Below are 12,083 nucleotides of genomic sequence, written 5' to 3' on the forward strand. Positions count from 1 at the left end.
ACCTCCTGCCATTTGAGATCACGTCTTTGTTGTTGTTCTCATGCCCTTCTGCTTGCCATTTGGCCTTCCTCTCGTCACGCTGCTTTTGAATACCTTCAGCTACATTTTTACTCCTTCAAGGCTGGACAGTCCGATCTCCATTGCCCTCTGGGAACCTTTGTTTGGCCTTGTCATACCCTGGCACTTCACTCATTTTAACAATCTATATATGGTTTGCTATTCTCATCTAGTTCTCAGTCCCTTTCCTCTTTTTGCGAGGCTGGAGCCCATTGTAGGTTAAATTCAATAAAACTTATAATGTTATGTCCAGGCCATTAGCAGCTACCCAGCGGAGTTGATTGCTAGAGCCACCACTGGACTGTTAAATGTGCCCTTTCCTGCCACCGCTTACATGCACAGGTACATGGGTGTGTGTGTTAGGCAAGGGCAGGCGTAGTGACAGCTTCCAGGCTGATTGCGGGAATGATATTCTCAGCTCACCTCTTTTGCAGTCATCTAAGCCTCCAGCTTGCAGGCTCCGCGGCTGCCTGTCTCTAGGGTCCGGGGATAGGCAGTAAGAGGATGCCATACCAGGTCTTGCAGAAGCACAGAGTAGCGACCCTCTCCCAGCCGTAACAAGTTCTGCTCGGCCTGCAGTTGGGAGAGGTTGAGAAGGAAGAAACATCCCTGCACTTCAGCGGGAACAGGCTGCTGGCTGCCAGTATACAAACCCGTCGCCCAATGCTCCTCCAGCCACCAGTCTGGTAGCTTCACCGGACAGCTGAGGGTCAAACGCCCATGTAACGGGCAAGTGTTTAACTTCCCGGGGCATGTTGGAGGAATTGATAGCACCTGATCAGCTATGAAAGGGAGGCACTGACCCCCTAATGATAGAGGCTGAGGAACGTGCTGGTAAGAGGTCAAGAAAAACCTGAGTGCTGGGGTCACCTGGAGTTCTGACCCTCCTGGTATAATGATGATAGTTTTTTTTTGTTTTTGTTTTTTTGTAGAAAGATGGAGATAATTGCGTTTTGTTTTTATAAAAAAAAAAAAAAAAAAAAAAGTTAAAAAGTTGTAAGTGTTTTATTGGTTATCATTGGGATGGCCATGGTGCAGGGTTGGGTGTGGGTAGGGTCTGGACATTTCTATGACTACGATACTTTGGACTATTATTGCTAATCATGTTTCATGTTTTTTTACTTTAAGTGGACATTTCTGCTGCTTCAGAACCAATTACCTAATTTCCATATTGTTATGAACTCAACATGCAATGGTTTCACCATACAATGTTTATCCCGGTAATATTGTAAGTTGAGGGACCACTGCACTGACCCAAACTGTACTGTATAAAAATGGCCTAAGCGTTTGTCACATCAGTTCACTATAAATGTTACCTTGTCACACAGTTTAGAGCTCCTATTGTCTTTTTTCATCGCAGGATCACTCACCGATGGTTTCTCAGATTCTTGACCCGATTCTGCAAATTGTAAAAAGTTCAAACAATTAAATAGAATCAGTGTTATATATCAATATATTCCCTAATGAGGATTCAATGGAATTACATTTTTATGTATTGATGCCTCAGGGAGTAGTTTTTAAGAAAACCAACTGTAAAGGGTTTACACTACTTTGTGGAGTTTTTCTACGATTATTTATAAGTGATGACAAATTTCTTACATTTTTAATTCAGTTTTTTTTTTGTTAACAAATAATGTTGATGCATTTTCTACTTTGTTTAGTTTTCATTATAATTGGGTCAACTAAGGGAGACCCGGTAGCTGCCTTCCGTGAAAACTGACTTCTGTGCTAACATAGGTAGAGATGGTTGGAGTCTGATCAGTCTTTCATATACTTTCACTGACAAAAAAATCTGCACCCACATCCTTGGAGCGAGAAAAGCAGGATGGTCATTTCGACTAATCGCCTGCTATCTAGGCTGCTTTAACCAAGCCCTTAGAGGGTGTTGGGAGCAGTGGTTATGTGAGGCCATGCACACACAAGGTGAACAGGCTCTGGACAGCCCAGTCCGTCCACCAGTAGAAAGGACCATTTGATCTGCCAGCATGCACAATCAACTCCTACAGTTTCCTTGTCCACTGTCCAGACACAAGTGGCCCCTTTATTATACACCCCTGTCTCTATCCAAAGACTGTATTGTCTTTAGCAACCTATCCAGGTTCCGTTTGAGATGCAAAGGTGGTTGCTTTCAAGTATGGAGACCTTGTGGTGAGCGCTTCAATCCTGTCTTTGCTGTGGAGTGACACACTGCCCCCTGCTGGTGCGATGATCTGTGGCGCCATACCATAAGACAGTCGGTCACCCCTCGGCCGAGCTGCACACTCAGTCCTTCCTCCCAGCTGCAGACTACGGACATCATCCTCAGTACTGTCGCAGGCGGCAATAGTTTTTGGCGCACCCACTGGGATCATTTGTGTGCACAGGCTCTCTCTTTAAACACTGCACATTCCTGACCTCCTTCAATCCTGTCAGGCACCAGGTATATAAAAATGTATACTTATATTTGTAGCCCAATTTCTCTCGAGTAAGCACATACCTCATGTCTATGTGAAGTGTTCGGCGGGCGCAGTAGAGGGCTCAGAAGCGACAAGGGGATTTTGGAGAGTACGTTTTTCTGAAATGGTTTTTGGGGGGCATGTTGCATTTAGGAAGCCCCTATGGTGCCAGAATAGGAAAAAAAAACACATGGCATACCATTTTGGAAACTAGACCCCTTAAGGAACGTAACAAGAAATAAAGTGAGCCTTAATACCCCACAGGGGTTTCACGACTTTTGCATATGTAAAAAAAATTTCACTAAAATGTGTGTTTCCCCCCAAATTTCACATTTATGCAAGGGTTAATAGCAGAAAATACCCCCCAAATTTGTAAACCCATCTCTTCTGGGTATGGAGGTACCCCATAAGTTGACCTGAAGTGCACTACGGGCGAACTACAATGCTCAGAAAAGAAGGAGTCATATTTGGCTTTTTGAGAGCAAATTTTGCTCGGGGGCATGTCACATTTAGGAAGCCCCTATGGTGCCAGAAAAGCAAAAAATACCCACATGGCATACCATTTTGGAAACTAGACCACTTGAGGAACGTAACAAGGAATAAAGTGAGCCTTAATACCCCACAGGGGTTTCACGACTTTTGCATACGTTAAAAAAAAAAAAAATGTTTTCACTAAAATGTGTTTCCCCCCCAAATTTCACATTTTTGCAAGGGTTAATAGCAGAAAATACCCCTCAAAAGTTGTAACCCAATCTCTTCTGGGTATGGAGGTACCCCATAAGTTGACCTGAAGCGCACTACGGGCGAACTACAATGCTCAGAAGAGAAGGAGTCATATTTGGCTTTTTGAGAGCAAATTTTGCTCGGGGCATGTCGCATTTAGGAAGCCCCTATGGTGCCATAACAGCAAAATAACCCCCACATGGCATACCATTTTGGAAACTAGACCCCTTGAGGAACGTAACAAGGGGTACAGTGAGCATTTACCCCCCCCCCCCCCCCACTGGTGTCTGTCAGATCTTTGGAACAGTGGGCTGTACAAAATTTTTAATTTGCACAGCCCACTGTTCCAAAGATCTGTCAGACACCAGTGGGGTGTTAATTCTCACTGCACCCTCATTACATTCCGTGAGGGGTGTAGTTTCCGAAATGGGGTCACATGTTGGGTTTAGTTTTTTTTGCGTTTGTCAAAACCGCTGTAACAATCAGCCACCCCTTTGCAAATCACCTCAAATGTACATGGTGCACTCTCCCTTCTGGGCCTTGTTGTGCGCCCCCAGAGCAGTTTGCGGCCACATATGGGGTATCTCCGTAGTCGGGAGAAATTGCATTACAAATTTTGGGGGGCGTCTAAATGAAAAGTAAAGGGCAACACCAGCATGTTAGTGTAAAAAAATTATTTTTTTACACTAACATGCTGGTGTAGACCCCAACTTCAACTTTTCATAAGGGGTGAAAGGAGAAAAAGTCCCCCAAAATTTGTAGGGCAATTTCTCCCGAGTACGGCGATACCCCATATGTGACCCTAAACTGTTGCCTTGAAATACGACAGGGCTCCGAAGTGAGAGCGCCATGTGCATTTGAGGCCTGAATTAGGGATTTGCATAGGGGTATTCTACGCCAGTGATTCCCAAACAGGGTGCCTCCAGCTCTTGCAAAACTCCCAGCATGCCTGAACAGTCAACGGCTGTCCGGCAATACTGGGAGTTGTTGTTTTGCAACAGCTGGAGGCTCCATTTTGAAAACAGTGGCGTACCAGATGTTTTTCATTTTTATTTAGGGGGGGGGGGCTGTGTAGGGGTATGTGTATATGTAGTGTTTTTTACTTTTTATTTTATTTTGTGGTAGTGTAGTGTTTTTAGGGTACAGTCACACGGGCGGGGGATTACAGCGAGTTTCCCGCTGCGAGTTTGAGCTGCCGCGCAAAATTTGCTGCATTGCAAACTTGCAGCCTGATACTCACTGTAAGCCCCCTGCCCATGTGAATGTACCCTGGGGGGGGGGGGAACCTCCAGCTGTTGCAAAACTATAACTCCCAGCATGCACAGTCTATCACTGCATGCTGGTAGTTATAGTTTTGCAACAGCTGGAGGCACACGGGTTGGGAAACACTGAGTTAGGAAACAGACAATGTTTCCCAACCAGTGTGCCTCCAGTTGTTGCAAAACCACAACACCCAAACATTTGCAGACCACTAATACAGTGGTTCCCAATCTGTGCCCTTCCAGATGTTGCAAAACTACAACTCCCAGTATGCCAAAACTGTCCAGGCATGCTGGGAGTTGTAGTTCTGCAACATCTGAAGGGCCAGATGTTACAGAACTACAACTCCCAGCATGCCTGGACAGTAAGGGCATGCTGAGAATGTGTAGTTTTGCAACATCTGGAAGGGCACAGTGGTCCCAAAACTGTAGACCTCCAGATGTTGCAAAACTACAACTCCCAGCATGCCCAGATGCCAAGGGCTGTCTGGGCATGCTGGGAGTTGTAGTATACAGGGTCCCAATACAGCAATGCATGTCGCTTTACGGCTGAAGAGGAACTCACCTGTCGCTGCCGCCGCCGTCTTCATCACCGGGATCCGGGTCTTCAGGGACGAGGTAAGTACCGGGGCCGGGCCCCAGCACTCCCCCGTTCCCCGCTGCGTCCTCCGGTCTTCCTCCCGTCCTCTCCGGACTTCCAGGGGCCGGGCAGGGCGGGAGGAAGTAACCCCCCCTGCGATTGGTCGGCTAACTAACCGACGGATCGCAGGCGATAGGAGGAGGTGGCAGGCTTGCCACCTCGCTACTAGCCTCCAGCATGGTCCCGGATGTCTGTGACAACCGGGATCATGCAAAATTACCGGGCGGTCGGGTCCCAGAGACCCGATCAGCCCGGTATCGCCGCAGATCGCAAGGGCGATTTCCCCCCTCGGCATTTGCCTTGGATGCCTGCTGAAGCATTTCAGCAGGCATCCGCTTCCGATCTCTGCCCGGCGAGAGGCAGGGACCGGAAAATGCCATGATGTCCTGGGACGTCATTGGTCTTTAAGTGGTTAAGATTTTTAAATGGAAATAATTTACAAAATGTGTTTACCTTTCTGCCACCGGTTGAAAAAAAATGTTTTCCACCAAAGTACCCCTTTAAAAATGACACAATGGCCCTCATTAACTAAGAGTGTTGGGTTTTTACTAGTGTGAATTGTTGCTTCAGACTTCCAGGGTTCCACTCTATTTACTATGGGAACTTACATATTTACGAGTCAGCAACATTTTCTGACCAGCTTTTTCTAGGTGGAAATTTCCAGCCATTTATTCACGGGATTTTCTGTGAATTCAATAGTAAATATATTGGGTTGTGACACCACGCCCATTTTGGGCAGACCATGCTCCTTTTCAGCTTTTCACAATGCAATGTTGGGTTTGCCATATTTTCCTGGCGCACATTGTCGCAGACACTATGTGCAAAATAACTTGGAATAACGCGACAAAAACTAGTTGGTTTTAGCTTAGTAAATGAGGGCCATTATCTAAATTCTGTAGGCCCATATGATTACAATAATACCCAATGTATATAGGTCTTGTTTTACTACTTTTAAAAAATTATAGCTTTTTTGTATGAATATAAGTATGGTTCAAATTGTCCTCTTCTGACCCATATAACTCTTATTTCTCCGTATACAGGGATGTATTAGGGTTCATCTTTTCTACTGTGATATGTAGTATTCATCTGCACCATTTTTGTTTTGATGGAAATTTTTTATTACTTTTGATACATTTTTTATGGTATATGAAGTGATCACAAATACGCAATTCTGGACTTTATGTTTACAACATAAACTAACATTATATTTTAATAATTCGGACATTTACGCATGCAACACCACATATTTTTATTTTTGTTTACATTATTTTATTTAAAAAATGGGAAAGGGGGGTGATACAAACTTTTATTTACTAATTTTCAGTGGGACTGTTACATGTAATCTTTTAATTACAAACATTAAACTATACTAGACACAGTGTAGCAGCCAGACAACCTCCCCTTGGAAATTGCACAGATCTGCCTGGACCAGGTGCGTGCAAACTGTACTTCATTTGCATTGCCTTCAGGATGTGCAGTCCCGCATGATGTGGACCTTGTTCACAACAGCATTACCTTACTTGCCTTAAAAAATGGGAGGTAACATGTTTTAATGTTTGTATTAATAGCACCTGTGTTTGCATTTTATCCATTTGAGCCCAGTTGTCTATAAATACAGACACTGGGCAGTTGAGGGCTATCTGTGACAAAGGACAGATTACCGTCCGAAACGCGTCCAGAGATTCTCCCTATCCATCCACTTTTGATGTACTGCTTTTATATTCAATAAAGACTGGATTTATATGAACTCTGCTGGATCATTTTCTCCTTTGTTTCCAGTTTGCATGTACCAGGTCCGGGCGGATCTGTGCAGAGTTTCCAAGGGGAGGTGGGCTGGCTGCTACACTGTGTTTGCTTTGATTCAAGGAACGAGCTCGTGCCCCCTCCTGTCCAGCATTATCCTTGAGATTTAGATGTCGTATTAGCAGTTACAGACTGGATGGCAATTGGATTTTAACCCACAAGGCAAGTTTAAGACGACAATATGTCCCAAGATCAAAGAAATCACATGCAGAAAGCTGCACTCCTATTATCATTGACACAGCCACAAGCCTGCAATGATGTGAACTTAAAGGTCCTACTGCACAACCTGGAATCATTATTAAGCCAAGAGACTCGCTTATGGTGGGACCAAACTACGCTCACAAATTACCTACAAAGGGGAATTATACCCCGTGGATTGCACATCACGAAAGGTACCTACTACTGTGTTCTGTGAAAATTTTGTGAATGAATGGAACAAAATATTGAGTGATTGTTTTCTAAAGATCATGGGACTAATAATCAAATATGAGAATGACAAATTGGACATTATGTAAGTTGAGATAGAAAAACTCAAGGAGGAAATTACACAATATAATGCATTAACGGAATTTGATCTTTCTATGCAACAAATTAATGACAATATTGAATGTTTGGAGAGTTATATCATGCAAACCAATAAGATCAAATGCTTGTGTGACACTAATGATTACAAACTGAAACAGGTTTATGAGTGGGGCAGGTGGGAACGGGGAGACAATCTCCATTCTATTCTAAAAAAAGCAACAAAAGGAGCCAATATGTCCAAACCTAAACATAAGGTCACGTTTATCTCTTCGGAGCTGGAGTCGGAAAGTGGTGAGAACTCGGAACCTGAACTGACCACTGCCGGAGCTGCTATGGCTGCCACGTCATAAAACCCTCCGTCTTATTATCGCAAACCTCGCAGGAAGAAGCCGCAAGGGCCATAAGAAATATCGAAGGGGTGGCAGGAAACATCCCAGAAAACTGTGGAAAGAGTCGTCAACTCAGAAATCAAGAACCATGCAAGGGGTCATGAATTTATTGTCTAGAACTTTGACCATGGATGAAATCAAGGTGTTCTCTAAGGTTCTTAATTTTGCCTCTACTAACATGTACAATGTTTTAAATTTTTATGTGTCAAGTTAATAAGTTTGTGAGAAATCTTACTATTAAAAAGCACTTTTACAATGTTGAAAGTAATATTTATGAATGTATGCAACAACCTATGATAAATGTATTCAAAAGTATGAGCTTCCACGAACTTGAATCCTCCAGCGCTGACATTGTTCGTGATGTTCACACTAATAGGGCACATCATAATTCTAATCCATTTTTTTACCCAGTACAATCTAAATCGGATCATATGTCATGCAGGATTTTGTTGATTTGGGTAACCAAATTTACTCAGAGCAACATAAACAATGCAATCTAACGAGTGAACTTTTGGCAATATGTTCTTTAAATGATGATAAGAATCTCACCATTAAAATGTCTGACAAGGGTGGGGTTGTTACTGTCATTGACACCACTTGCTACATCAATCAAATGTCCAAAATGTTAGAGGAAAGCTCCACATATAGAAAACTTGTTGGTGATCCTACCCCTGAGTTTTCAATATCTCTCTACAAATTATTATTGGAAGGTGTAGCATTAGGAGCTATCACTGAAAATCAGAAGGGATTTTTACTGGTTATACATCCCATCACACCAATCCTATATGGTCTAACCAAGACACATAAAGGTATTTCACCTCCACCTATGCGTCCTATAGTATCCTCAAGGGGATCATTACTTGAAAGAATTTAGTCTTGGCTAGACCAAATGTTGCAACCCTTGGTTCAATGGGTCCCTGGTTTTCTGAGAAACACCAAGGATGTACTAATGCAGTTGGATGACAGGATATGGAATGCTGGGTACAGCTAGGTGGCATGCAATGTCACCTCGCTGTATACCAGCATCCCATGGGATGTAGAACTAGTTGCTCTTGAGTATCATTTATCCAAACATAGTCAGTATTCCCTGGATTTATGTGAATTTATCTTGCAGGCGACCCAGTTTCTGATGTACCATAATTATTTTGTATTTTTGTATAATTATTTTGCATTCGTAGGGTGTCTTGCATTGAAATCTGCTGCAATGACCTGGTTACTGCGTTCACCAGACATCAACACAATTTCTATCCGCTCCTCACTTGTTAACCTCGACGACATGTCAATGGCTGTAAACAAAGAGAAACTTGTAAATAACTCCACGTTAAAACCACATCAGTTTTTCTTGTGAAATTCCCAATAAGTTTGGTGTCACATGACCCTCTTCCTATTGAAAAAACAAAGGTTTAATTCAAAATGGGCGACTTCAAAATGGCCGCCATGGTCACCACCCATCTTGAAAAGTTTCCCCCCTCACATATACTAATGTACCACAAACAGGAAGTTAATATCACCAACCATTCCCATTTTATTAAGGTGTATCCATATAAATGGCCCACCATGTATATAGGTAGTGTGCATAAATATATATTTACAAAGCTAACACTAAGCAAGAATTTCATATACAAATTCAAATATTTTGCTTTTAGTGCGAGGCTGTAGAGGAAAGGTAGGATGGCACTATTCAGTACAGGTAGTAGGTAGCAGGTAGCAATGGTCACAGAAGGGGAAGGCAACTTCCAGAGGACAGGGGTGCCAGATGTGTGAAGAGCAGACAGGTATCCAAATAGAATCCAGGGTAAGAAAATCACATCTGCACTCACCTGTGATAATATTTCTTTATTTCATCATCAAGGTTAAAGGGTACAAGCCGACCTTAGTGGGATCGGGAAAAGAAAACGAAACAGCCGAGGCTGTGCGGGTGTGCGGCAACGAGCTGGTTTTGCGGGTATTCCACTTTTCTCTGGCCTCACCTGCCGTCACGTCCAGGTGTGGTTACAACGGTTGTGTAAATCGTGACATCATAGTGGGGGAGGAGCGCATAGCGCTTCCACTAAAAGGAAATGCAAATCCCCGGGGTGGCTGAAAAAAAACATGTCATGTCATGTCACACATGGAAGTGAATGAAGCGGGAGATGGCAACACTGGCCATCTAGCCGAAGCCTTAAGCGTGGGTCGGGAAAATGTGGAGGAATTCTTTGAGGAATGCAACCTCAAAAGGCGATATTCAAGTAATGAGTACACGGAATCTTGAATATCGCATCACGAATCTGGCTGAAAAAGAAATCAGACTATTTTGGACAATCAAATCACTGAAATCATACGTCAGTTGTAACAGAATACCAAGAGGACTCAGACAATTCAGGGAGGCATCCCAATTTCAACAGGATCCCGTTTTTCAAGCCAAATGGAAGGACATCCAGATAGAAAGTGCCACAAAAATGCTACATCTGGTTCTCTCAAGGAACGAAGAGGAATACAACACCACCACAACGGATTTATTGAAATGTAAAATCTAACTTAGAAAAAGGCTACTGGAAGGACAATCACAGCAATTCTTTTAAAAACTAGAGAAGAAACTGGTACCAGTACAAGCAGAGATTAAGGAGCGAAAAAAGGACAAATTTCACAGAGACAAGGCAGACTATGACAATGACCATATATTTTCCTGGCATCAGGAAAAAGAAAAAAAGAAAAAAGCATTCGACAGAAGAAATGCCAGACCTAAAAACAGAAACAAAAATAAAGACCATTGGACCTCTGATACTGACTCAAGTTCTGCAGAAGATGCCAGACCGACGGACGAACATAAGGACAAACAAAACGAGGAGCCAAAAAACGCAGGAGCCCCGTCGGCAAGCGCATCCGGCGGGGCAGAGGCTACAGTTCAAAAACAAAGACCAAAACGCCAAGTCACTTGGAACAAGAGGACATAACACCTGCCACTGTCATAAATTTATCTGAAGTTGAACTGGATGAAGACTGTATTAATCTACTTTCCAAAGGTCTGAACTATTGCATACCGACTAAATTCGATCTAGTTGCATTTGAAATCTATTTAAAGGCATCCGTAGGATGAACCTAGGGCTGGGCGGTATACCGGTTCATACCGAATACCGCAATTTTTGGGCTACACGATATGAATTTTAGCCCATACCGCAATACCGGTTGGGCCCCTCCCCCTTGGGAATGTATTATCGCTGCGCTGGAACTCTATACTGCACGCCAGTGGTCTCCAACCTACGGACCTCCAGATGTTGCAAAACTACAATTCCCAGCATGCCCGGACAGCCAACTGGCTGTCCGGGCATGCTGGGAGTTGTAGTTTTACAACAGCTGGAGGTCCACAGGTTGGAGACCACTGCTGTACGCTGTATCCCTATGCCGGCTGCAAAAGATAAAGAAAATAAACTTTTAACTTACCTACGTCAGCCCTGGAATGCTGGACAGCTGTCAGCCTATCACCGGCTGGAGCGATGTCCCGCCCCTGCCAGTGATAGGCTGAGCCCACTGTCATGTAAGAAGCCGGCTTCTTACATGACAGTGGGCTCAGCCTATCACTGGCGGGGGTGGAACATCGCTACGGCCGGTGATAGGCTGACGGCTGTCCACGTTCCAGTCCCCTGCATGCTGCCGACGTAGGTAAGTTAAACGTTTATTTTCTGTATCTTTTGCAGCCCAGGCATAGGTATACAGCATACAGCAGTGGTCTCAAACCTGTGGACCTCCAGCTGTTGCAAAACTACAACTCCCAGCATGCCCGATCAGCTGTTGGCTGTCCGGGCATGTTGGGAGTTGTAGTTTTGCAACAACTGGAGGTCCGCAGGTTGGAGACCACTGGCGTACAGTGAGTTCCATCGCCGGCGGTACCCCGCTGGTCTGATCATTAATTGGGGGGGGGGGGGAGCAGAACAGTGCTGGCGGGTCAGATGATTTGGGGGGGGGGAGCCGAACACCGCACGCGGGTCACATGATTGTGGGGGGGTCGGGGGGACAGATCAGCGTTGGCGGGTCAGATGATTTGGGGGGGGAGCCGAACACTGTGTGCGGGTCACATGGTTGGGGGGACAGAACAGCGCTGGCGGGTCACATGATTTGGGGGGGGGGTGTGTGTGAGAAAATACCGTTATATACCGTGGAACCGCCGTAAGTTAAAAAAATACCGTGATACACATATTTGGTCATACCGCCCAGCCCTAGATGAACCTTCACAAATTTTTCAGTATTCACAAAAATACCACTACTGACAATCAGA

The 12,083-nt window shown here is 44.3% G+C and overlaps 1 protein-coding gene across 16 annotated transcripts in view; it reads right to left on the bottom strand.

Moving 5' to 3' along the window:
• The window catches only part of LOC130367541 (uncharacterized), a 459,996-nt gene that overhangs the window by 69,441 nt on the left and 378,472 nt on the right, over window positions 1-12,083 (bottom strand). For 15 of the 16 annotated variants that reach the window (XM_056569992.1, XM_056569980.1, XM_056569981.1 and 12 more), the window contains one exon: window positions 1,374-1,456. In XM_056569992.1, the coding sequence (XP_056425967.1) occupies window positions 1,374-1,456 (83 nt within the window). The remainder of the gene's footprint in view (window positions 1-1,373; window positions 1,457-12,083) is intronic. The other variant, XM_056569979.1, reaches the window with a different exon arrangement.

Source organism: Hyla sarda, chromosome 4 (assembly GCF_029499605.1).
Source record: "Hyla sarda isolate aHylSar1 chromosome 4, aHylSar1.hap1, whole genome shotgun sequence".
NCBI lineage: Eukaryota > Metazoa > Chordata > Amphibia > Anura > Hylidae > Hyla > Hyla sarda.